The sequence below is a fragment of the Neoarius graeffei genome, chromosome 9 (assembly GCF_027579695.1).
Source record: "Neoarius graeffei isolate fNeoGra1 chromosome 9, fNeoGra1.pri, whole genome shotgun sequence".
In the NCBI taxonomy this organism is placed as follows: domain Eukaryota; kingdom Metazoa; phylum Chordata; class Actinopteri; order Siluriformes; family Ariidae; genus Neoarius; species Neoarius graeffei.
Genome location: NC_083577.1, coordinates 15,822,499 through 15,845,484, shown reverse-complemented (window position 1 = coordinate 15,845,484; position 22,986 = coordinate 15,822,499). Strand labels below are relative to the sequence as shown.

At 43.4% G+C, this 22,986-nt stretch overlaps 1 protein-coding gene across 5 annotated transcripts in view; it reads left to right on the top strand.

Moving 5' to 3' along the window:
* Positions 1-22,986, top strand: part of LOC132891474 (coiled-coil domain-containing protein 138-like) — a 50,467-nt gene that overhangs the window by 11,603 nt on the left and 15,878 nt on the right. For 3 of the 5 annotated variants that reach the window (XM_060929053.1, XM_060929057.1, XM_060929056.1), the window contains 9 exons: positions 4,212-4,357; positions 6,703-6,780; positions 8,124-8,243; positions 8,402-8,479; positions 8,658-8,768; positions 16,463-16,615; positions 16,939-17,046; positions 18,593-18,725; positions 22,088-22,264. In XM_060929053.1, the coding sequence (XP_060785036.1) occupies positions 4,212-4,357; positions 6,703-6,780; positions 8,124-8,243; positions 8,402-8,479; positions 8,658-8,768; positions 16,463-16,615; positions 16,939-17,046; positions 18,593-18,725; positions 22,088-22,264 (1,104 nt within the window). Of the gene's footprint in view, positions 1-4,211; positions 4,358-6,702; positions 6,840-6,967; positions 6,969-8,123; positions 8,244-8,401; positions 8,480-8,657; positions 8,769-16,462; positions 16,616-16,938; positions 17,047-18,592; positions 18,726-22,087; positions 22,265-22,986 lie in introns of all 5 variants that reach the window. The other 2 variants (XM_060929058.1, XM_060929054.1) reach the window with 2 other exon arrangements.

The window sequence follows — 22,986 nt, the reverse complement described above, 5'->3', positions numbered from 1 at the left end:
TGGGTACGCATTGAATTTAGACACCGCGTTGACTTTTCTATAGTCCACACAGAACCGGACCGACCCGTCGGCCTTGGGTACCAAGACCACCGGGCTGCTCCAGTCACTGTGGGACTCCTCGACGATGCCCATTTCGAGCATGGCCTCGAGTTCTTCCCGAACCACCTTTTTCTTGTGTTCAGGTAACCTGTAAGGGCGGCTACGCACTACCACCCCCGGGGGCGTCTCAATGTGGTGCTCTATGAGGTTAGTGCGGCCGGGCAGGGGTGAGAACACGTCCGAAAACTTGGTCTGCAACTGGGCAACCTCCGCGAGTTGGGTCGGGGAGAGGTGGTCTCCACAGGGGACCGGAGAGGGATGTGATGCTAATGTTCCTTTTTGAACCTCCGGCCCCAGCTCCGCCTTCTCCAGAACCACCGACACCAATGCCACGGGGACCTCCTCGTTCCAGAGTTTGAGTAGGTTGAGGTGGTAAATCTGTAGCGCCCCACCCCTGTCCGTTCACTTTACCTCATAGTCGACGTCCCCGACTCGCCGTGTGACCTCAAAGGGTCCTTGCCACTTGGCGACTAATTTAGAGCTCGATGTGGGCAACAGTACGAGTACTTTCTCTCCCGGTGCAAACTCTCTAAGGCGCGTACCCTTGTCGTACAGGCGGGTTTGCCGTTCTTGGGCCTGCCGCAAATTCTCCTGGGTTAGGTGGGTGAGTGTGTGGAGTTTTGCGCGCAGGTCAATAACGTATTGAATTTCATTTTTGCTTGGTGAAGGTCCCTCCTCCCAATTTTCTCGCAGCACGTCTAAAATGCTGCGCGGCTTACACCCATATAATAATTCAAATGGGGAGAACCCCGTGGAGGCTTGGGGGACCTCTCACACTGCAAAGAGCAAGGGTTCGAGCCATTTATCCCAGTTACGCGCGTCCTCACATTTTTTAATTATGTTTTTAAGGGTGCGATTAAACCGTTCCACTAAACCGTCCGTTTGTGGGTGATACACGCTGGTGCGGATCGGCTTAATACCTAATAACCCATACAGTTCGTTCAGTGTTCGTGACATAAACGAGGTGCCTTGATCAGTCAGAATCTCTTTCGGGATTCCAACTCGGGAGATGACGCGGAAGAGTGCCTCCGCAATACTGCGTGCTGAGATATTGCGAAGAGGCACTGCTTCCGGGTATCGCGTTGCATAGTCCACCAGAACTAATATAAAGCGGTACCCTCGTGTTGACCGATCTAATGGCCTGACGAGATCCATCCCAATTCTTTCGAACGGGGTCTCGATTAACGGTAGAGGGCGCAAAGGCGCTTTTGGAATGGCCGCTGGATTTACTAACTGGCATTCGCGGCATGCCGTACACCACCTACGGACATCGCCGCGAATCCCCGGCCAATAGAATCAGGCCATTATTCAGGCTAGTGTTTTATCCTGCCCTAAATGTCCAGCCATGGGATTAAAGTGAGCTGGAGCTTCGGAATTAAAAGCTGCGTGACTCGCTCTTTAGTTTGAGTGTCCTGCGTCACTCGGTATAATCTATCCTTCATAATCACGAAGTAGGGGAAGGACGGGGTGGCGTTCGGCTGGAGCGTTTGACCATCGATTACTCTCACTTGGTCAAACGCATGCCGCAGAGTCTCGTCTCGCGATTGCTGTAATGGGAAATCCGCGAGGGATTCCCCAATAGAGAGAGGAGGAGCCTGCGGCTCCTCATTCTGGCGCGAAGATGACTTAGACGGCTCTGTGACAGCTGCTCCCGCCAAAGCGACACCGGGACCTCCCCCTGTCAAATGGCAGGACCCACTCTGTACTAAGTGTGTCATTAAACCCCAAAATCCCGGCCAATCAGTCCCCAAAATTATAGTGGGTAAGGCGAGGATTAACCGCCGCCTTCACTATAAATTTTTCCCCTCTGAAAATAATGTGGACCGACACTAAAGGGTAGTTGTGAACATCCCCGTGCACACACAACACCTTCACCAATTGTGCTCCCCCCAAAGCCTCGTCTTGCACCAGGTTTTGGTGGATTGAGGTCTGATTACAGCCAGAATCCACCAACGCCTGATATGTATCCCCTTGGATACTCACCGGTATGCGATATGCTCCGGCCTGATCGAGGGCGGCTCCTGGCGCGTTGGGGATCCGAACCACCGCGCCCACCTCCATTATCGAGCACTGCTGTTGGAGGTGGCCCGGTTCCCCGCAGCGCCAGCAAACCGGCCCGGGCTTCCTCTCTGCACTAGTGCTCTGGGGCTCACTCACCTGAGGCGGGGGAGAGACAGACACAGAAGGGAGACACGGAAGGGTGCGGCGGGCCGGCTGAGGTGGCACCGGCCCCCGTCTCCGCGGTGGGGGGAATGGGGCGAGGAGAAGACACAGGAGGAGGGGAGAGAGAGGAGAGAAGAGAAGAGGTCGTCTGCTGTCCTGCTGTTGGGACAGCCGCCAGATGATCCTCCGCCAGCTCGATTGCCTGATCCAGTGACGCCGGGCGGTGGCACTGGACCCACTCTGCGGTTCCCGCTGGTAGACGCGCGATGAATTGTTCCAGTACCACCTGGTCGATGAGTCCCTCGGCGTCGCAGCTGTCAGCCCTCAACCACTGCCAGCAGGTGTCCCGGAGTTGCTGGCCAAACGCGAACGGCCGGCCGACTTCCTCCAAGCGCAGAGCGCGGAAACGCTGATGATGTTGCTCCGGGGTGCGTCCCACCCGCTGGAGGACGGCCCGGTGAAGGTCCGCGTAGGCCGGTCGGCGGGGAGCTGTAGCGCGGCCAGCTGCGCCTCTCCCGTTAGCAGGGGGAGGTGGCGCGCCGCGCGCTGTTCCACCGGCCACCCCGAGGTCTCTGCTACCTGCTCAAAGAGCGTGAAGAATGCCTCGGGGTCGTCCTGCGGGCCCATCTTTGTGAGGGGGGAAGGGCCCGCGGCGGTGGAGATGGTGGACCCCGCCGACGCGAGGAGGTGCCGGAACGCCCGACGATCTTCCTGTTGCGCCAGCACCAGGGCCTCGAACCGTTGTTCTTGCTCCTTTCGGAGGGCGAGCAGCGCCTGGTGCTGGCTCTGTTGGGCCATGGCGAGGGCGTGGATCAGGTCGGCAAAGGTGGAGGACTCCATGGGGATGTTGTCTTCTGTGCTCGGATCCAGAGTTTCGGCACCACTGTAGCAGTCCATGTAGGTGGGTGGAGCACAGAAGGATGGCAGGACAGAACTGATCTTACAAAACTCTTTTATTTGCACTTTGCAGTTGCAAACACACACTCAGACACACGCACACACATCAGCCGTCTGGTTGTCGAGAGCGCTCCCTCTGCTCTCACTCTCTCTCCTTAAATAGGGCGCGGTCACTGGGAAGACACACAAACACATTAATTAACAACAGGTGTAATGATTCTGCCACTTAACTTCCCCGACTCCGCCCTCCTGTCACAGACCGATGCTAGACTACGCCCCCGCTGCCACACTACGCCCCCGCTGCCACAAGCTTATACTGTACAGTAAACTCTGCATTTATTTTCTTCAGTAAGTAGCTCAAAATGGCCTAGATTGCATCTCTGAATTTCCCTGAAATTTGGTTTTTGGGGGCCTTGGTGGCCCCCAAACCCCCAGCCTAATAGGAAGCCCTTTTTCCACCCAGCTTCACCTCACTGTACTCGGAGATGCTACTCTTTTTCATTTGTCAATGTTGGTATCTCTGTTTCTGGTGTACTGCATCTTTGTGCTCTTCTGCAATTGGATTTCTAATGATTTAAAAATCATGACTGCCAGCCATCAGCCAGTAGATTTCAGCAGGCATTTCACATGGTTTACATTAAGCTACTGTAACAAAATGTGAACATTGTGTTAATATGTTGTCTTTTTTTTATGTAACTTTGTAAGAACTGGCCAACGACACTGCTGTTTGCGAAGGGTGCTTGAACCCCACAAATTGCTGCTTGTGGTTATATTGTGGGAAAGTCTGTCTCCTACAGAAGCTATATTTTTGGATTGAAAATGGCAGCATTGCATGAGGGCAGTCCCTTAATTCTGTTCACCAGAAATTGCCACAGCTGCATTTAGCTAGCTTATAAACACTAGCCTCCTCAAACTTGCGGACTAGAAGTGATGGTGTACGATGAAGCTGAATCCTGACTGATGCGGACATCATGCAGTTACGATGATACGAATGTTTAACATCAGGATATGCCCTCTGACCACTTAGCAATTCTGTTCTCATTTATTTCTAGATGTGACGCTGCCCTCGAACATAGTGTGCACTTCCAGTTCATTTGAGACTGAGCCAGTGGTGTTCAGCAGAGCAGAGGGGCTGAGGAGCTCGGCGCCTATTGAACAAGTGTACCACGAGATGATTCAGATTTATAAAAAACTGCAAGTACGTGAACCCAACATTTGGCGTAACACTTCAAGTGATTTGTAACACACTCCACTCATTCAGTGGTACTAAAAGCAGAACTTCAGCTCAGGAAACATTTCTGAACTGCAGCAACACAAGTAACAAGAAATACTGACCTGTACTACACCAGTAAGGAACTCTGTATATTTTCACCAAAAATGACTTTGAAATGTTTTTATTTACGTTTTATTTTTGTCTTGGCCATCTGCAAAGATTGCGTAAGGTTTAACTAACACAATGGTTAAAATCAGTCAGTTTCCCTTGAAACTCGCTAGTCCTCACACAGAATTTAAGTAATTGGACCAAAAGCCGGTTTTCCCATTTGTCCAGTTTGGGTGAGTCTGTCCCAACTGTAGCCTCTGATTCTTGTTCTTGGCTGTCAGGAGTGGAACCCGACTACAGCTGGTAGCTTCTCTGTGGAAACATATAAAAAGGGTTTTTGACACTCATTGAATTGACCAGTACAATGGAAAAGTCCAAGGAGCTCAGTGCAGATTTGAGAAAAAGGATCTTAGATTGACACATTGAAGAATGTCAAGTTTGTTTGTATAGTGCTTTTAACAATAGACATTGTCCCAAAGCAGCTTTACAGAATCTGAATGACCCAAGACAAGAGACAATTTTATCCCTAATCTATCCCCAATGAGCAAGCCCGTGGCGATGGTGGCAAGGAAAAACTCCCCCAGACAACACGAGGAGGAAACCTCAAGAGGAACCAGACCCAAAAGTGAACCCATCCTCACCTGGAAAACAACAGACAACATGACTATAACATTAACAGTTTTAACATGAAGTCAGTTTCGTTTGTTATTACTCTTCATTAATGGAAACTTGAGTGCAAAACTGTTCATGGCAACTGCAGTCCCAAAGTTAGCAAGCCAACTGTAGTCCTCAGCCACAAAAGCATTACTGTAAGTGTCCAGAGTGTCTTCCAAATGTGACTTTCAACTGTCCATATGGGGCCGTCCTCCACAGGAGCGATGTGATGAGACTCCAACCAGACATAGGGCATCAGAATGGATCAGGCAGGTTGGAGGAGCAGAAGAGGTCAGCACCTCAATCCCAGGATTGACATGTAACTCAGAGGGACAGATTCAGGGATGTCTCCTGGAGCTGTTTCTAAACAACTGCAGGTTTTAAGATCAGGAGTTCAAACAACTGTAGGTGAGTATAAGTTATAGAGGCTTTGCACTGTCACGTGACTCCATAGCAACGGAATTACTTTTGGTAAATCAAAAAAAAAAACCTCATGTCTTTGTTGCCTCCTGTCATGATGGCATAGTTACCATTGCTATGGGGTCACATGATGGTGCAAAGCCTCTATTGGGAGGTGAAGCCACTTTGCTGGAAGAAGACCCAAACTGTCCTCTTCAGCTGAGAGGGAATTGGTTCTGATGGTCAGGAATCACCAAGGCCATGAACTGGAACGGTACTGCTATGAACCGGAAGCTGTTGGAATACTGTTTATTAGTCAAGTGAGTTTTATATCACCATGGATTGAGAGGCTGCTGTTCAAGAAAGAAGCTCCTGCTCCAAAATCAAGACCTTCAAGTTCGACTAAACTTTGCAGCTGACCACACGGATAAAGGAAAAGCCTTCTGGAGGAAAGTTTTATGGTCGGATAAGATGAGGATGTTAAGGATGGTGGTGGTAGCATTATGCTGTGGGGCTGTTTGGCTGCCAATGGAACTGTTGAATTGCACGAAGTGGATGGAAAAATGAACCACCACAGAATTCTTCAGCTTAACTTCAAATGATCAGAAACTTGGATACAAGTGAGTGTTCCAACAGGACAGTGATCCCAAACGCACATCAGAGCTGGTTGTGGATAAAGCAGGTTAACTTTAAGCTGACCTCAACCCTATCGAAAATATGTGGACTGTGTTTAAAAGTCAGGTCTGTGCCATGAAACGCTAATTTAACTGAACTCAACTAATTCTGCCAAGAAGAGTGAACAAATATTCAACCAGAATTCTAACAGAAGCTTGCTGAAGCTGATCAAAAATGCTGGGTCAAGGTGAAACTTGCTAAGGGACATTTAACCAAATACTATGCGTGCTGTATGTATAAACTTGTGCACCAAATTCTTGTGTACTACACTTACTTTTTACTACATTTGTGATTTTCTCTGTAAACAGACAAAATAGTACAAAATAATGACTTATTCGCTGTAAAATATCAAAGTTTCAGTTAATTGATGGAATCTTCTGAACTTTTTTACTCTATCATGATGTACCTTTCTACTAGTGCATTGTAATACTCACCTTTATATTTTTATTACAATCATGCTTGTTTTTCTCAGTGTGTGTGTCCCCCGTCCCCAGGTGCAAGCGGCTGAGCTGTGTAAGGCTGAACATGCGCTCCAGCAGAGAGAGAAGTTTCTCCTGAAGCACCAGAGCACTGTAAACAGACTTCTCCATGTGGAGGAAGATGTATTAGATTGTATTAATGCCATGCAGCAGTTTAAACCTAATTTTACACACACAGTAGGACTGAGAAATGCCATGCTACAGTGTCAATATTATCCCCCGCTGGCTGAAAGCCCCGAAGGGGAATTATGTCGTGGCGATTTTCGTCCGTCCCGGGAAGGGTGCTCACCTTCTGAAATCAACTCCTCTCACAATTTTTGGAGGAATTTCATGGCAAGATTCTTTGTTATATGTCAGTACTACACAGATTGTAATTTCGTTAAATTCGGTCACATTTTACCAGAGTTACAGCCCTTGATTAACAATTATACTTTGACAATTTCATGAGTGTGTTTTTTCCTTCTGAACCTCTCAGTTGTTGAAGGAATTTTACGAAACTTGGCAAAAGCATTGTTATATGTCGGTAGTACGCATATTATTATTTTGTTCAATTCGGTCGCATTTTACCAGAGTTGTGGCCCTTGATTACCAACCTTGTACTTTGACAATTTCATGAAGGTGTGCTTGCCTTCTGATATCAACTCCTCTCTCAATTTTTGGAGGAATTTCTTGAAACTTGGCAGAAGACCTTGTTATATGACGGTAATACGCATATTGCGATTTAATTTCGTTTGTGAAAATTTTTACCAGAGTTTTGACCCTTGATTAAATATCTTGTACTTTGACAATTTCATGAGGGTGTATATTCTTCTGAAATCAACTCCTCTCACAATTTGTGGAGAAAGTGCACCAAACTTGGCAAAAGGCTTTGTTATATGACAGTTATACGCATATTGACACTTCATTTAATTTGGGAAAATTTCACCAGAGTTACGCCCTTGATTATTAACAAATTTGTACTTTGGCAATTTCATAAAGGTGTGCTTGCTTTCTGAAATCAACTTCCCTCACAATTTTTATTATCCCCTGCTGGCTGAAAGGCCTGAAGGGGGATTATGTCGTGGCAATGTCTGTCCATCTGTCTGTCCCAGGAAGGCTACTCACCTTCTGAAATCAACTCCTCTCACAATTTTTGGAGGAATTTCACGAAACTTGACAGGATTCTTTGTTATATGTTGGTAATACGCATATTCCAATTTTGTTCAGTTCACTCGCATTTTACCAGAGTTATGGCATAGTTGCTAGCGGGGGATATTGTGCTCTCGGAGCACTCTTGTGATAAATGATATCAATACACTTTTAATGAGATCACATTTGTTCATGTATTATATCTTTGTCCGATAGTGCAGCGCTGCTGAGTTCTGGATTGTGATTGGTCAGTAGGTGTTGATTAATTCTCTATAACAGCAGCTCTGACAGTCATGTTTTTTGCACAGCAACACCAGCAGGAGATGGAGAGTCTCAGGGCTGCACTCAGAGAAAAGACCAAAGAGAACAAAAGGATTAAATCTAGTTTGGATTCCATCAAGGAACTAAATAACACAATGAAAAAACAGGTGGGGATTTAAAGTTAAACTGATGTTTCAGCTTTTTATATCAAACTTTTACACAGGAAACTAATGTCCTTCATCTTCAGGGTGTGATACAGAAGGAAAAGAGTGTCATTTATATTAATCCTATTTGCATTGGTGTGTGTGTGTGTCTTCTTGTGTAGCTGAATGAAGTATGTGAGCAGAACACGAAGCTGGAGAGGCAATCACGGAAAGTTCAAGCTCGACTAGAAAACCTACAGGTGAAAAATTAGTTTACTGGTCTGTTCTTGTGTTGATGAAATGTGCAAATGTTTCAGTTTCCTAAATAAAAGTCTGTAGAAAATATTCCAGTGGTCTTGTGCTCCTTAAGAGATATAAAAATAATTTCTGCATTTTTTTTCCAATCGTGCTTGTATTGTGTGTTTTTATCTTTGATAGAGGAAGTACGAGTACTCAGTAAAGCACCGAGGATGGGAAAACATGCTGAAGTCACGTGATCTCAAACCCTTCAATCAGGACAAACCTCCACCTCCCCACAAAGCTTGCAAGGTAAATCAAACAGCTGAATTGAGGGGTCAACCATGATTTTAACACTGAAGATGTTTGGATGGTTACTTTTGTTTGGATGATTACATTATATACACATTAAGGCTGTTGGGGTTAGTCTGAATAATCAGTATAGTCGATTATGAAAAATGATGTACATAGGTGTTAAAATTTGACTCCTCATTTATTTAACCAATAATAGAAAGGTAAACGCACACAGGTGTTTGTGTAAAATGTAGTACCATGGTGAAGCCACAAGGGGCAGCAGCACCAGACTTCATGCTAAAACTATAATGCATTTCCTGGTTATACAGTTGTACAACCCTAATTCCAAAAAAGTTGGGACGGTGTATAAAACAGAATGTGAAGATTTGCAAATCATGGAAACCCTATATTTCATTGAGAATAGTACAAAGACAACATATCAAATGTTGAAACTGAGAAATTTTATTGTTTTTGGAAAAATACATGCTCATTTTGAATTTGATGTCAGCAACACATTTCAGAAAAGTTGGGACAGGGGCAACAAAAGACTGAAAAAGTTGTCATGCTAAAAAAAAAACTAATTAGGTTAATTGGCAACAGGTCAGTAACATGATTGGGTATAAAAAGAGCATCTCGGAAGTAAAGATGGGGAGGGGTTCACCGCTCTGTGAAAGACTGCATGGGCAAACAGTGCAACAATTTAAGAATAACGTTCCTCAATGTAAAACTGCAAAGAACTTAGGGATTGCATCATCTATGGTACATAATATCATGAAAAGATTCAGAGAATCTGGAGAAATCTCTGTATGCAAGAGACAAGGCTAAAAAATAACATTGGATGCCTGTGATAATCTTCAGGCCCTCAGGAGACACTGCATTAAAAGCAGACACGTGTCTGTGCTGGAAATCACTGTATGGGCTCAGGAACACTTCAGAAAACCATCATCTGTGAAAACAGTTCATTACTGCATTCAGAAATACAAGTTAAAACCAGATATGAACAATATCCAGAAACACTGCCACCTTCTCTGGGCCTGAACTCTTTTATGATGGACTGAGGCGAAGTGGAAAACTGTCCTGAAGTCTGAAGAATCAGAAGTAGAAATTCTTTTTAGAAATCATGACCACCACGTCCTCCAGGCTAAAGATGAGGGGGACCATCCGGCTTATCAGTGCACAGTTCAAAAGCCAGCATCTGTGATGGTATGAGGGGGCATTAGTGCACATGACATGGGTAGAATGTACATCTGGGAAGGCCTCATTAATGCTGAATAATATATACACGTTTCAGAGCAATATGCTGCCATCCAGATAAAATCTTTTTCAGGGAAGTCCTTCCTTCTTTCAGCAAGACAATGCCAAACCACTTTCTGCACATATTAAAACTGCATGGCTCTGTAGTAAAAGAGTCTGGGTGCTAAACTGGCCTGCCTGCAGTCCAGACCTGTCTCCCATTTAAAACATTTGGCGTATTACAAAGTGCAGAATACGACAGAGGAGACCCAGAACTGTTGAGCAACTGAAATTGTAGATCAAGCAAGAATGGGACAGCATTTCTCTTTCAAAACTACAGCAATTGGTCTCCTCAGTTCCCAAACGTTTACAGAGTGTTGTTAAAAGCAGAGGCGATGCAACACTAACATGCCCCTGTCCCAACTTTTCTGAAATGTGTTGCTGATATCGAATTCAAATTGAGCATTTAAAAAAAAAAAAACAGTAAAAATTCTCAGTTTCAACATTTGATATGTTGCCTTTGTGCTATTTTCAATGAAATATAGGGTTTCCATGATTTGCAAATTATTGCATTCTGTTTTTATTTACAGTTTACACAGTGTCCCAACATTTTTGGAATTGGGGTTGTACTTTGTGACTATATAGGACAATAGACTGTAAAAATAATAGACAAAACCTCTGTGACATCACTCATAGGATTTCTGAAAAGTGGGTTTGAAGCTCAAATAAGGAGGCTTCAGGTGTCGCCATCTTGGTAGCACCTGACTCTGCCTAAATCCTGGCCAGTCCATAAATGGAGAAAGGGACGGGGATAGTGAAGCCTGGCCGCTGGAATAGTATGGCTGGAATATACCTGTTAACCTTGAAACTAGCAAGCTAGCCTACTAGCTAAACTAAAAGAAGCCGCTTCATAAGATACAGACCATAACCTCAATGGCTGGTTTACAAAAAAAAAAAATCATCACCGGGCATATAAATGTCCTATAATGAATTTGATCAAGGGGTACCGTCTCTTCAATCTTAATAATTTTTAATAAAAAACATTAGCGATAATATTTCCTCCAAATATCTTTTTCCCTGATAACGGTAGTTATCTAAGCTATCTTGGTAAATAGCTAGCTTACTAGTGCTTTTGCTAGCTCAGCGTGGCTAAGGTCGATTGCAGCTACTGTTACAGTGGTGCTTGAAAGTTTGTGAACCCTTTAGAATTTTCTATATTTCTGCATAAATGTGACCTCATCAGATTTTCACACAAGTCCTAAAAGTAGATAGAGAACCCAGTTAAACAAATGAGACAAAAATATTATACTTGGTCATTTTATTTATTGAGGAAAATGATCCAATATTACATATCTGTGAGTGGCAAAAGTATGTGAAGCTTTGCTTTCAGTATCTGGTGTGACCCCCTTGTGCAGCAATAACTGCAACTAAATGTTTCCGGTAACTGTTGATCAATCCTGCACACTGGCTTGGAGGAATTTTAGCCCATTCCTCCATACAGAACAGCTTCAGCTCTGGGATGTTGGTGGGTTTCCCCACATGAACTGCTCGCTTCAGATCCTTCCACAACATTTCGATTGGATTAAGGTCAGGACTTGGCGATTCCAAAACATTAAAGGGCATATTCTGGACCAATTATTTTATTTTATTTTTTAAATGTATATGAAAGTATGTCCCTTTACACACTCATCCAGAAGGGTAATTTTGCACAAGGCCATCTGTCTACAGCAGAAAAAAATTAAATAACAAACCGTGTCTGGAAAAATCCCAAGGGAGTCTGGAGCCAGATTCGTGACATTATCTGCAGAAGCGCGAGCAGGCTGCGTGAGCTTTGCACGGTTTAACTGTGTAGACCAAGCCTGTGTAGACCAAGCGCCCCCATTTCTCTCTCATTGTCCGGTCTTTTGGAAAACAATGAGGAGTAACCTCGTCAAGATTGGTGTTGCTACACCCTCCTATGATACATCTGTTAACCATTTTAATAATTACGTGATAACGTTGAAGAAATTTGCAGAAAACCACCAGGTCGTTTTCTCATAAACCAGTGCTGACGTAGGATTCAGAGGGAGGCGTCCCGCAGATGACGTCACGAAAATCAATGTTTGCTGGGAAATTCGAATGCCAAGTTTTTTCAGAGGTGGACCAATTTGCCTCAGATGGTTTGATTTCAACTGAATATTTCTGGTATTGCGCAAGGTAAAAAAAATTGCAGAGAATGCAGAATGTTATGGATATTTGACCAAAGTTTAATATAAAATAGGAGAATTACATTCCATGTCCCAACAGCTATCCGCTGTGTTCGGGGATCAGGTCGTTGAGGCCCCTGCCTTCGACTGCCGCCCAATCCACACTGCACCGGCCCCCTACGGCTACCTCTGTGGGTGGTGAACCCACAGGAGGTCGGGCCCACATCACCACTTCGGGCTGAGCCCGCCCGGGCCCCATGGGCAAAGGCCCGGCCACCGGGCGCTCGCATACGAGCCCCAACCCCCGGCCCGGCTCCAGGGTGGGGCCCCAGCTGCGCCATACCGGGCGACATCACGGTCCTTGTTCTTTTAATATCCGTAAGGGGTTTGGTGAACTGCTCTTGGTCTGGACTGTCACCTAGGACCTGTCTGCCTTGGGAGACCCTAACGGGTGTAATGCCCCCGACAACATAGCTCCTAGGATCATTCAAGCACACAAACCCTCCACCACAATAAGGTGGCAGTTCTAGGACAATAAGGTGGCAGTAAGTCAGACCTGTTCTCAGTGCATGTTGGACTCTGGCAGGGCTGCCCTTTGTCACCGGTTCTGTTCATAATTTTTATGGACAGAATTTCTAGGCACAGCCAGGGGCCAGAAGGAATCCTGTTTGGGAACCACAGGATTTCATTTCTGCTTTTTGCAGATGATGTCCTGTTGGCTTCTTCAAACCAGGACCTTCAGCATGCATTGGGGCAGTTTGCAGTCGAGTGTGAAGTGGCTGGGATGAGAATCAGCACCTCCAAGTCCGAGGCCATGGTTCTCGACCGGAAAAGGGTGGCTTGCCCTCTCCAGGTTGGTGGGGAAGTCCTGCCTCAAGTGGAGTTTAAGTATCTCGAGATCTTGTTCACAAGTGAGGGAAGGATGGAGCGTGAGATCAACAGGCGGATCGGTGCAGCCTCCGCAGTGATGCGGTCGCTTTACCGGTCCATCGTGGTGAAGAAGGAGCTGAGCCAAAAGGCAAAGCTCTCGATTTACCAGTCAATCTACATTCCGACTCTCACCTATGGTCATGAGCTTTGGGTAATGACCGAAAGAACAAGATCGCGGATACAAGCGGCTGAAATGAGTTTCCTTCGTAGGGTGGCTGGGCGCTCCCTTAGGGTGAGAAGCACAGTCACTCGCGAGGAGCTCGGAGTAGAACCGCTACTCCTCCACATCGAGAGGAATCAGCTGAGGTGGCTCGGGCATCTCTTTCGGATGCCTCCTGGACGCCTCCCTGGGGAGGTGTTCCAGGCATGTCCCCCCGGGAGGAGGCCCCGGGGAAGACCCAGGACACGTTGGAGGGACTATGTCTCTCGGCTGGCCTGGGAACTCCTCGGTGTTCTTCCTGAGGAGCTGGCTAAGGTGTCTGGGGAGAGGGAAGTTTGAGCTTCCATGCTCAGACTGCTGCCTCCGTGACCCGGTCCTGGATAAGCGGATGAAGACGAGACGAGAATTACATTGATCTTGCTCCTGAATTTACCCGTGATATGCACTTTAACTTTATTCTTCTTTAACCATTCTTTGGTAGAATGACTTGTGTACTTGGCGTCGTTGTCTTGCTGCATTACCCACCTCCTCTTGAGATTCAGTTCATGGACAGATGTCCTGACATTTTCCTTTAGAATTCGCTGGTATAATTCAGAATTCATTGTTCCATCAATGATGGCAAGCCGTCCTGGCCCAGATGCAGCAAAACAGGCCCAAACCATGATACTACCACCACCATGTTTCACAGATGGGATAAGGTTCTTGTGCTGGAATGCAGTGTTTTCCTTTCTCCAAACATAACACTTCTCATTTAAAGCAAAAAGTTCTATTTTAGTCTTATCCGTCCACAAAACATTTTTCCAATAGCCTTCTGGCTTGTCCACGTGATCTTTAGCAAACTGCAGACGAGCAGCAATGTTCTTTTTGGAGAGCAGTGGCTTTCTCCTTGCAACCTTGCCATGCATACCGTTTGTTGTTCAGTGTTTTCCTGATGGTGGACTCATGAATATTAACATTAGCCAATGTGAGAGGCCTTCAGTTGCTTAGAAGTTATGCTGGGGTCCTTTGTGACCTCGCTGACTATTATAGACCATGTTCATGGAGTGATCTTTGGTCGACCACTCCTCGGGAGGGTAACAATGGTCTTGAATTTCTTCCATTTGTAGACAATCTGTCTGATTGGATTGGTGGAGTCCAAACTCTTTTAGAGATGGTTTTGTAAAAGCATCAACAACGCGCTTTCTGAGGTCCTCAGAAATCATCTTTGTTCATGCCATGATACACTTCCACAAACATGTTGTGGAGATCAGCCTTTGATAGATCCCTGTTCTTTAAATAAAACAGGGTGCCCACTCACACCTGATTGTCATCCCATTGATTGAAAACATTTGACTCTAATTTCACCTTTAAACTAACTGCCAATCCTAGAGGTTCACATACTTTTTGCCACTCAGATATGTAATATTGGATCATTTTTCTTAAATAAATGACCAAATGATATATATTTTTGTCTCATTTGTTTAACCGGGTTCTTTTTATCTACTTTTAGGACTTGTGTGAAAATCTGATGTTTTAGGTCCTATTTATGCAGAAATATAGAAAATTCTAAAGGGTTTGCAAACTTTCAAGCACCACTGTAGATGGTCAGTCTATGATGGTCACATAGCACAGTGTATTTAATATGAGACAATTGACATAACCCACGATTTAGTTAAGTGATGTACCTCTTGGTGAACGATTGACGTAGCAATAGTCAATCTTTATGCTGAATGGATACTTCTCTAACAAAAACTCCAAAATGTCAGTGGTGTGTTTTTTTTTTTTTGTTTTGTTTTGTTTTTTTTTTAAAGTTGCTCAAGCTATCAAATTGTCAGTCTGAGCCTAATTTACTGAAGGGGAGACCCCGATAAATATTGCCAGTGACTACATCAAAAATATTGAAAGGGAAGTACAATCTCATAAAGCAAATTAAAATAACAGGTGTAGTAGTGTGTAAAAGTTGTGATTGCATGGAACAGCCCTGAGACGAAAATAGGCAAGGCTCCATAAATTATTTACATAAATCCTGCAGTGTTATATGGCTTGAATTCTGAGGTAATGCCAGCTCATGGCTAACAAGATGACACAAACTCAGCTGTCACTCAGACCGGCCCCACCCCAATTATGCATAAATATGCTCAATATAATTTAAACTGTTTAATTATATAAAAATTCACTCCCATACAGTTGTCATGAAGGGGGAAACTAGCTATAGAGACCGAAATCATTTTTTGTACCAGGCTGTAAACGTTTGTTTTCGCTGTAAAGTTGGACATTTTAACATGGGGGTCTGTAGGAATTGACTAATTTTTGGAGTCAGCCTCAAGTGGCCATTCGAGGAACTGCACTTCCGCACTGGCTTCACTTTTCAGGAGTAGAGGTTGCCGCTTGTATAGATACAGTTATAGAAGCAAGTTATTTATAATCATGCTATCTGTTATCACCTAGATGAGGATGGGTTCCCTTTTGAGTCTGGTTCCTCTCAAGGTTTCTTCCTCATGTTGTCCAAGGAAGTTTTTCCTCACCACAGGCTTGCTCATTAGGTCTAAATAAATTTATTAGGGATAAAATTAGCTCAGGGCGGCATGGTGGTGTAGTGGTTAGCGCTATCGCCTCACAGCATGAAGGTCCGGGTTCGAGCCCCATGGCCGGCGAGGGCCTTTCTGTGTGGAGTTTGCATGTTCTCCCCGTGTCCGCGTGGGTTTCCTCCGGGTGCTCCGGTTTCCCCCACAGTCCAAAGACATGCAGGTTAGGTTAACTGGTGACTCTAAATTGACCGTAGGTGTGAATGTGAGTGTGAATGGTTGTCTGTGTCTATGTGTCAGCCCTGTGATGACCTGGCGACTTGTCCAGGGTGCACCCCGCCTTTCGCCCGTCGTCAGCTGGGATGGCCTCCAGCTTGCCTGCAACCCTGTAGAACAGGATGAAGCGGCTAGAGATAATGGGATGAGATAAAATTAGCTCATATATATGTTTTAAGTTTTTATTTTTCTTTAAAGCTGCTTTGCGACAATGTCTGTTAAAAGTACAATACAAATTAACTTGACAGTAGCAGTGCTGACACTCCTGCACCACACAATACACAGTATAAATCTGTGTTCAAACCCAACACTCCTGAGGCAGTTTAAAGATAAAAACAGATTGATATCACTGAAACGTTTAGGCTTCTTGGTTAGATAACAATGCTGGGAAAAATTATTGATTGACAATTCTTTTGCTTTTAGAGCACTTCCAGTTCTACAGCAGTGAGGCTGCTCTCGTATATGATGGACTGGATCGTGGATGGCCCGCCTCTTTCCTCTGAAGACGTGAAAACAGAGAGAGAGTTTGACCCATATGGGGTTCCACATCCCTCCCTGCATGAACGCTGTGCCAAGGTCTGTGCACACGCCCACACACACACACACGTGCGCACACAGGTTTAAGCAGGCCCTTCATGTTGTTCTTTTTAATGGTTTCTAAACTTGAAAACTTGAGCTTTTTTTTAAAAAAAAAAGGGTGCAGAATGTAAAGTCAAACAGCACAAGCTTTTATTTCAAATAGTGTCGATGTAAATCATATCACTTATTCTAAACAATGTTTATCTTATCTGCTTTTTATCCACCCCATAACACTCACACCACAGATCAGCACAAGCACCTCCTACAGTATAGTTTTTTCATTAAAAACTATACAGTAAATTTGCTCCCCCCCCCCCCAGATTCTTCCTATTTTGCTCGAGCAGTTTGAGCAAGCCGAGGCATTTCTTCATTCACCGCTCCTGCGCTTCATCTACTGCACCCTCACACAGCTGGAGCACAGCACACAGGTACTTCACATGTTTGTGCATGAAACAGGGCTCTGAACAAATGAGAAGAAAAAATTAATTCACCCAGCAGATAGAAAACAGGAGAAAACAGTCTTGTTACTGAACAAAAACAAAATGAAGGAATAACTTAATAATTAGTGCTCACACTAAACTTCACCATTTTCATAGTCACTTGTTGGTTACAAAAACTAGTTGGCTAACATGAGCACTGTTTATCCTCCTCAACTACAGAACTTCACACATTGCTTCGTGCAGTAAATCCAAGATAAGATTGCTCCAAGATAAATTAGTGTATGTCAGATTTTACTAATTGTGATTAGTATAAATATGCAGGTGATTTTCCTATAATCACACTTGTTGATTGGTCGAGAAATTTGGACTATTTCTCAATGATCACCTCATGTGACTTGGCAAAATGGCAGCCAGTCACTGTAAGTGAGGAATTACAAATTATGAAAGAAATTGCTGTTCCTAAAAGTACTAAAGATGCTATAAAGTTTGGTCTAAAATTATTCAAAAGTCAGGTGGAATTGTGATTTATTTTATTTATTTCAAAACAAAGTATTTTATGTGACTTGGTATAGATAAATAACAAGTCTGGCTGCGTTATTACATTTGCATGGCCCTTTTGAAGATTGAAATAAATTATTATTTTTTTTTTAAATAGGGTTTATTTATTTATTTTGGATAATCACCTGTGTATTTATACTAAAACAATTATCCGCCTCAGGCTCAGTGAATAATAAGAGAGACTTTGTCTCGGGTATTATTCACTTCGCCTTCAGCAAATGATTGTTCATTATTATTTCAAATGGTTAATTCTGTTCTTTTAACACACACTCCTGCAGCCTCATGTGTTTCTTTTCAAACAAAGAAAAGTGTATAAGTGACATTTACATGTCCTACATTAACACGACACATTTGACCAGGCTGGTTTGAGCTGACAGGAAGCCGATGCTAACTCAAATAGCCAGTCTTTGCCACCGTGATGAGTAGAAAAGCATCTCCAAATGCATTGGAGCAGGTGACATTTTTCTGTTCCTCATCAGTCATGTTTTAGTGATCCTGTGCCTGCTGTAGCCTCAGACTCCTGTGCTTGGCTGACAGGTGTGATACCTGATGTGGTCTTCTGCTGTTGTAGTTTTGAGATGCTTTTCTGCTCATTGCGGTTGTAAAGAGTGGTTGTTTGCCAGCTTGTACCAGTCAGGTTAGTCTCCTCTGAGACGCTTTTGCCCACAGAACTGCTGAACCTCTAATGGACATTCTGCACTGTTTAGACAGTTTCTGGTCTTTCAGTTCAGATTTCTTTCTGCACTTTGAAGTTGAGATAATGCTAACACTTGCAGTTAAGGGGACAAGGTGCCACTGAGACTCACTTTTAAGAGCAGTAAGAAACATTAACACTCATGTTTAAGGGAAGTTATCAAAGCTACCGCTCCCAAGGTACAAATGCTAGTGTTAATGTTGTAAGAAAAGCATTAAAGCGCACACAGGTTTGATGGGCTCGTGTGTGTGCGTGCGCGCGCGCGTTTTGCATGTTTTCCAGCACCTCCCTTTGACCTCAACATTGAGGAGATTAGGAGAGGAAGTGAACCGAAAATCTCCCCCACTTTTCAGGAGCTCCTGCCCTCACACTCGCTTTTTATCCTCCATCATTGTCCTCAAAACACTCAGTCAGGGTGAGTAACATTTATTTTACAGCCCTCAATCAATCTTCTGCCCACATCAGGTGGGTGGTGTGTTGTGTGTTCAGTAGGTGTGACTCCATGCTGCTCACAGCAGATGGCGATGTTGACGTTTGGAGAAAAGTTTGCAGTGCAGCCTACACATACTTTCTCCTCTCTCTGTGTGTTTAAACACAAATCAAGAATGTCTTCTCAGCTCTGGGAATGACATTTAACAAAACATTCTTTAATAAATTTCTCATTCAGCTCAATTCTTTAATGAAACCTCAGTTCAGTAGGTTTACACTTTAGCTCCAGAGGGATTTTAAATTTCTTAATTTGAAATAAATGTTCAGAAGATCAGGATTTCTGCCCAACCCAGAGACTGTTATGTTCATCTGACTCAGGTATGAATGTGCTGCAGTGGTGAAGCTTTTTTTTTTTTTTTGCATCCACAGGATGGTTCGAGGCTCCATCTGGGTCAAAATCAGCCTTCTGTCTTCTCTGTTTTCTTTATTCTTAAGATGTTACGACAGCACGGCTTGGCCTCCTGGTTTATGAATGCAGAATGTCAGATATACAGCAGGGATGAAACACTCATATTGACCACTGTATTGCTGTAAAGCGGGTCATTAGAAGTGCTCATCTGAAGCAGATGGAGAGATTTCAGTAATGTGTGAGGAGAAGACGTCAATGTGTTCGCTGTACGTTACTTGGTTAGAGCTCTCTGTACAACACGCTTTACAATGGGTCTACGTGAACAGGCCTCGTTTCATTACTGTTTATTTGGTGAGGTTCAGTGAAACAGGTAATGGGAGTCAATGGCTCGATTCCGCTATCCCAACATTTTAGCTGTATTCAGCAGGTGGCGCTGTGATCAGTCCTCCACTTCCGGGTCATTCCCAGCCAAAACAATATTTTGACGAGTTTTCGCGGCATTTTATGTAACTTTTGCAAACGATTGCCATTATCGGATCAGATGCTTATTTCGCTGAAATAAGATATCTTCTCTCATCTCATTATCTCTAGCCGCTTTATCCTTCTACAGGGTCGCAGGCAAGCTGGAGCCTATCCCAGCTGACTACGGGCGAAAGGCGGGGTACACCCTGGACAAGTCGCCAGGTCATCACAGGGCTGACACATAGACACAGACAACCATTCACACTCACATTCACACCTACGGTCAATTTAGAGTCACCAGTTAACCTAACCTGCATGTCTTTGGACTGTGGGGGAAACCGGAGCACCCGGAGGAAACCCACGCGGACACGGGGAGAACATGCAAACTCCACACAGAAAGGCCCTCGCCGGCCCCGGGGCTCGAACCCAGGACCTTCTTGCTGTGAGGCGACAGCGCTAACCACTACACCACCGTGCCGCCCCTGAAATAAGATATAATTAATACATTTTATTGATTTTTAACTGGAATAGACTCTTATAAAATGTTGTCAAACATACAAATACGCAAATTATCGCCCATGCCACATCCGTTATTGTGCTTAAGTTAGGGCTTGTGGTCTGGGTAACCGCGTCTACTTCACACAGCCTGTAAGATATATTTGTGCTTATCATGCTTATTGATGGGCCAGTTATTGTGAAATCATAATGATGTTTGATTTTTTTTTTATATTAATCACATACTTGAATAATCAAACAAATATTTCCTCAAAAGAATGCATACAGAGCAAAAGAATGCATACATTTAAATTTTGATGAGTGCTGATTCTATATTGGTGTATAGTTCATATGTTTGGGGATAAGAATTCTGGTAACAGAAATTAACACACATGGCTAAATTGGCTGTTGAACTCATTAATATAACAATAATATGGTTTTTGTGGGCGTTATAGTTATTTGAGGCTTGGCCTGAATGATTTGAAAAAAGTAAATGGCCATGAATATAGATGGGTTTATAGTATTTTGGTTTTGGACCCAGTTGCCACCAAGCAGATATTTTTCTTGTCATGTTTAAATGTTGAGCAAGGTTTTCTTTATAATGTTTGGACTATTCACAGTCAAACAACTTTACCAAATAATTTTGTCACTCTATGGCATGTACATGTAGTTTTGAAGGAATATAGCAATTGTTATTATTGATGATCAAATTTTGTTGGAGAGTCAAAGTTTGTTAAGCTGACTGTTCCACATTGTCAATCAAAATCCATTTTCCTTTTGATTTATAAAATGTATATACATGTATGTAGACGATTACACAGAAATGATGAATAAATATGCATCTTTTTATTAAATAAGATGTATGAAAATTCAAACACATTTAACATGTTTAAGCAATAACATGAACATTGGCTTTTACATTTGTAAATAGAAAACAATATAAATATGTCACAGTCACCCTGTTAAGCTAACAGTAAAATTAAATATCATTAGCAACCTCAGCATATAAATAACTTGTACCATCAAACAGAATGCTGTAGTTTGTAGTTTCATTCACTTAAATACCATGAATACTTAAGTAAGTTTATCTTGCATCATATCATTATCAACACGTACTGGTCAATATACCTTCTCAAAAAAAATTACATCACAATTTCAAGGTCATTCACGTATCACAAATAACAGTATTGTGACTATATTAACATGCATCCCATGTTTTCATTCTTGTTAAGAAATTATACATGTCACCTGTATAAATGTGCACTGGGGTAAAATACATGTATTTCACAAAATTTATGACCCCCTGTCAACATGGTCAACTTATACACATGCTACATGTAAATGTAAAACTGTAGACTATTTTCATCACGAAAAACATTTACTTGATGGCTCCGTATCTTTAAAATTTACAAGATGTTATTAAACTTAAAACAAACCACAATAAACCCTGAATAAACACCTTTACTTTTGTTGGTTTGGGCTGTGCGGCGTCCACCGTTGTTGACATTGTTGAATGACCCAGTGACGCGCGCACCACCTGTTGAATACTCCACACATATCATAGCGGAACCGAAGTATTGCATAGGGATGAGATTGTGGTGTAAATCCCATATGCCAGTAATATCATACATGAGGTTAAACAGTGTGTTTTAAAAGTTTTTATTTATTTATTTATTTATTTTTAAATTTTACAGCTGCAAAATGTATCAAAGAACACTAAGTAAATACTGTCAGTATGATCTTTAGCACTTTAGCATCCAATTGGTGAGGTGCTCCATGTAGAGTACTGATGAGACCTGCAATGTCATTGTCGTATCATCCATCCATATCTCTGGGTTTCTTCTGGATCTTTGGGAAGTTTGGAGAAGATTTTTGGTAGGATAACTGGGCTATCAGTGTATGATTTTAGTGTATGATTGTTTAATGACTTTTACATACAGACATCTGAGAATCAATATTTTTGCTCTTTTTCTGATCTACAGCGGACATCTTGGCGCAGGCCCTAGATGTTTTGCACGGCATTGTGGGAGAGGATGAGGGACGTGGCCTCTTCCTGAAGTACAAGGCCTTGATGGCCATTTTAGCTCTGCTGAGGACAGGAAGTCCGGGATTGCTTGCTCCTTCACTGGATATCCTGCTTCAGATGAGTGCCGAGTCCCGTGAGTTTCACAACACAAAAACCTTTCAATGGAATTTAATAAAAATATAAGGGATTGTGCTTGTCCTCTCTTGTGGCTTATCCAATCACTATGCATTTATGTAAATTATTAAGCTAAAGAAGTGAATTGTACCAGAGACTAGCTACAGGGCTGAAGACAGGACAGTGTTTTATAGAGTTAACATTTGGCAGGGCAAGCCAAATATTGAAAGATGAATAGAGGGAGAAGAATGTGTGTGTTGTCCCTTAGTCTAAAGTTATCACTTTAGTTTCCCTTCTGAGTTTAATTACATTTTTATTTCTCACACAGAAGCTAGTGAGGTGTCACATGAGTTTATATACACGTGCAGCTACAGTGTGATTAGCGTGATTAAGCCCACATGGCTACACAGTTGATAATCATTAACACGTCCATTGGCCCAGCTCTTTTCTGCTCCATTAAATTCTCGTGCGTCAGACAAGGCTAATAAACTTCTCCCAAACGCACAACGTGGACCTTCAGGTCGAAAAACCTGATTTTAGATACAAAGTTCAGGCTTTGGAGGTCTTTTGTATTGCACGTTTTCATTTGTATTTCCTGCTCTTGAAACACACCTGATTCAACTCATCAGCTCATTAACACACCTTTCATGAGATTAAAGCAGGGTTTAGAGTGTTGGCACACTACAGCCGCTTTAGTTCATGTCCTGTGAGTTTTCTGCTCTGATGTACACAAGTCTTGTC